The sequence below is a fragment of the Mirounga leonina genome, unplaced genomic scaffold, assembly GCF_011800145.1.
Source record: "Mirounga leonina isolate KUSES-001 unplaced genomic scaffold, KU_Mleo_1.0 Mir_166, whole genome shotgun sequence".
Taxonomy (NCBI): Eukaryota; Metazoa; Chordata; class Mammalia; order Carnivora; family Phocidae; genus Mirounga; species Mirounga leonina.
Window position 1 is genome coordinate 27,191,026 of NW_023270418.1, and position 2,522 is coordinate 27,193,547.

The 2,522-nt window shown below is 45.7% G+C and overlaps 1 protein-coding gene across 1 annotated transcript; it reads right to left on the bottom strand.

Moving 5' to 3' along the window:
- Nucleotides 1–457: 457 nt before the first annotated feature.
- On the bottom strand, nt 458–1,694 carry LOC118015891 (olfactory receptor 10V1). The gene has a single exon (XM_035012931.1). It carries the CDS (start codon nt 1,675–1,677, stop codon nt 706–708), a length of 972 nt encoding a protein of 323 aa, XP_034868822.1. The 5' UTR covers nt 1,678–1,694; the 3' UTR covers nt 458–705.
- Between the last annotated feature and the right edge of the window lie 828 nt (nt 1,695–2,522).

The window sequence follows — 2,522 nt, forward strand, 5'->3', positions numbered from 1 at the left end:
CCTTCCTTCCTTCCTTCCTTCCTTCCTTCCTTCCTTCCTTCCTTCCTCCCTCCCTCCCTCCCTCCCTCCCTCCCTCTCTTTCTTTCTTTCTCTTGCCATTCAGGGCCTCCTTGGCCAACATTTTTGTTTGAAGATAGCTTAGTCTTTAGATTTTTAGAAATTTATTTATTATTTATTTTATTTATTATTTTTTAGAGATGGAGAGAGAGAGAGGGAGTGGAGGGGCAGAGAGAGAGGGAGAGAGAGAATCCTAAGTAGGCTCCATGTTGTGGGCTCAGTCTCACAACCCTGAGATCATGACCTGAGCCAAAATCAAGAGTTGGATGCTCAACTGACTGAGCTGCCCAGGTGCCCCTAGATTTTTAAATACTTGTGTTCTCATCCTGGATATATCAAACATGAAGACAATGGTACTTACTATGGGCTACTTGAGATAACCCATATAAAGTGCTTAGTATATAGCAGGTGTCCAATAAGTGTTGATTCTCCTCCATCCAAGTCCAGGACATCAGGCTGCCCTCCATGATACAGCTTTATTTCTATTACACAGTAGCATTCATCTCCTCCGGTGATCCTAGAATAGTGGGCCATGTCTCAGTTTGCTGAGGACATTCCTGGCTCATGCATGTTGTCCCAGCATAGTTATTAATAGCATCCCCATTCACTTTGAGCATCCGATTCCGACAAGCCATGGGATCATCCTACCTAGAACTTCTTCAGTGCCCTCCTTAGGGCATCTTTCAGTTCCTTGTTCCTTATACTGTAGATCAAGGGGTTTAGAATGGGAGTGATGAAGGTGTAGACCACGGACACCACCCGGCCCATCTCAGGAGAGTAGCCGGAACTGGGGGACAAGTATATAAAGCTGGTGCAGCCATACTGCAGGAGGACCACTAAGATGTGAGAGGAGCAGGTAGAGAAGGCTCGGTGGCGCCCTTCCGCTGACCGGATCCGTAGAATGGCTGCCATGATGAAGACGTAGGAGATGAAGATTAATGAGAGGGGGATGCTTAGGATGATGAAGCTGATGATGTACAGGGCAGTCTTGTGAACGTGTGTGTCTGCACAGGCCAGGTGTATGACTGCAGGCATGTCACAGTAGAAGTGGTAGATCTTATTGTTGTTGCAGAATGGGAGATGGAAGATTAAAATAGTCAGAGGCAGCGACAGCAGGAAACCCAGCACCAGAGACCCTACCATCAGCTCCACACACAAGGGCCAGCTCATGATGCGGGTGTATCTTAGAGGGTAACAGATTGCCACAAACCGGTCATAAGCCATGACTGCAAGCAGGACACAATCAGCTCCACCCAAGAAGATGAAGAAAAACATCTGGGTCCCACATCCAGGGATGGAAACAGGAGTTTTGCCCATTGAAAGGAGGTTTGCCAAGGCCAGGGGGGCAATGGCAGATGTATAGAAGATTTCCAGAACTGCCAGGTTAGCCAGGAAGAAGTACATGGGGATGTGGAGGGAGTGGTTGATTTGAACAAGGACTGCAACTGTGGTGTTTCCACTGAGGCTGGTCAGGTACATCACCAGGAAGGCCACAAAAATCCCCACCTGGATCTTAGGGTCAGCGGAGAATGGATGAAAGAAGAACTGAATCTTTGCAGTTGTATTTATTTCTTCCATAGATAATGTATTTGATCTGGATAAAGGAAAGATGACATGCATCTTTAGGCACCTCCCATGCAATATGATGCATTTGTACTCCCCTGTTCAGTGTTAGAGCACTTTCTGAGGTACCTCAGCGATTATGTGCACACACTTTCATGTTAGTGCAGATCATGGAATATTATAATTTACACGTTTGCCACCCCTCACCCTTCCTCCTCTACCCTCAAGTACCAAAGCCCAAGAAATCCTCAGTGGTGGGGATCTGGATGCTCTTTGCTTTGATTTTGGTGCCTAGCACAGTGCCTGATATAGAAAGCTTTCCAAGGAGTATTTGCTGAATGAATTAATGAGTAAAGTCAATTTTTTTTAAAGATTTTATTTATTTATCTGAGAGAGAGAATGAGAGACAGAGAGCACAAGAGGGAAGAGGGTCAGAGGGAGAAGCAGACCCCCCGCGGAGCAGGGAGCCCGATGCGGGACTCAATCCCGGGACTCCAGGATCATGACCTGAGCCAAAGGCAGTCGCTTAACCAACTGAGCCACCCAGGCGCCCCGAGTAAAGTCAATTTAAGGTTCAAAGTTACAAAATAGATAAAATAGGGTTTTAATTCATTACGTGAAACTTGAAACAAAAACGTCTAAGGAAAGTGTCATTAGATGTATGTTATAATTTTAAGAGAGCCGTGGTACTGGTACACTGATAACACAACACACATCGCAATTTAGCTCAACCCCGAGAGATGTCATTGACTCATCCTGCTTCCTCTCCTTTACCCAATTTGTTCCTAAATACTGATCGTTTGTCCTACAAAAATTTCTCATATCTATTGCTTTGGTCCTTTCCCACTGCCCCAGTCGGTCCTATCTGTTATCTTACATTTAGGTTCTTGTGATAACCTCCT

What these genes read in the sequence shown, in the direction of transcription:
- LOC118015891 (XM_035012931.1), bottom strand. Translation starts at nt 1,677, where the DNA reads ATGCATGTCATCTTTCCTTTATCCAGATCAAATACATTATCTATGGAA.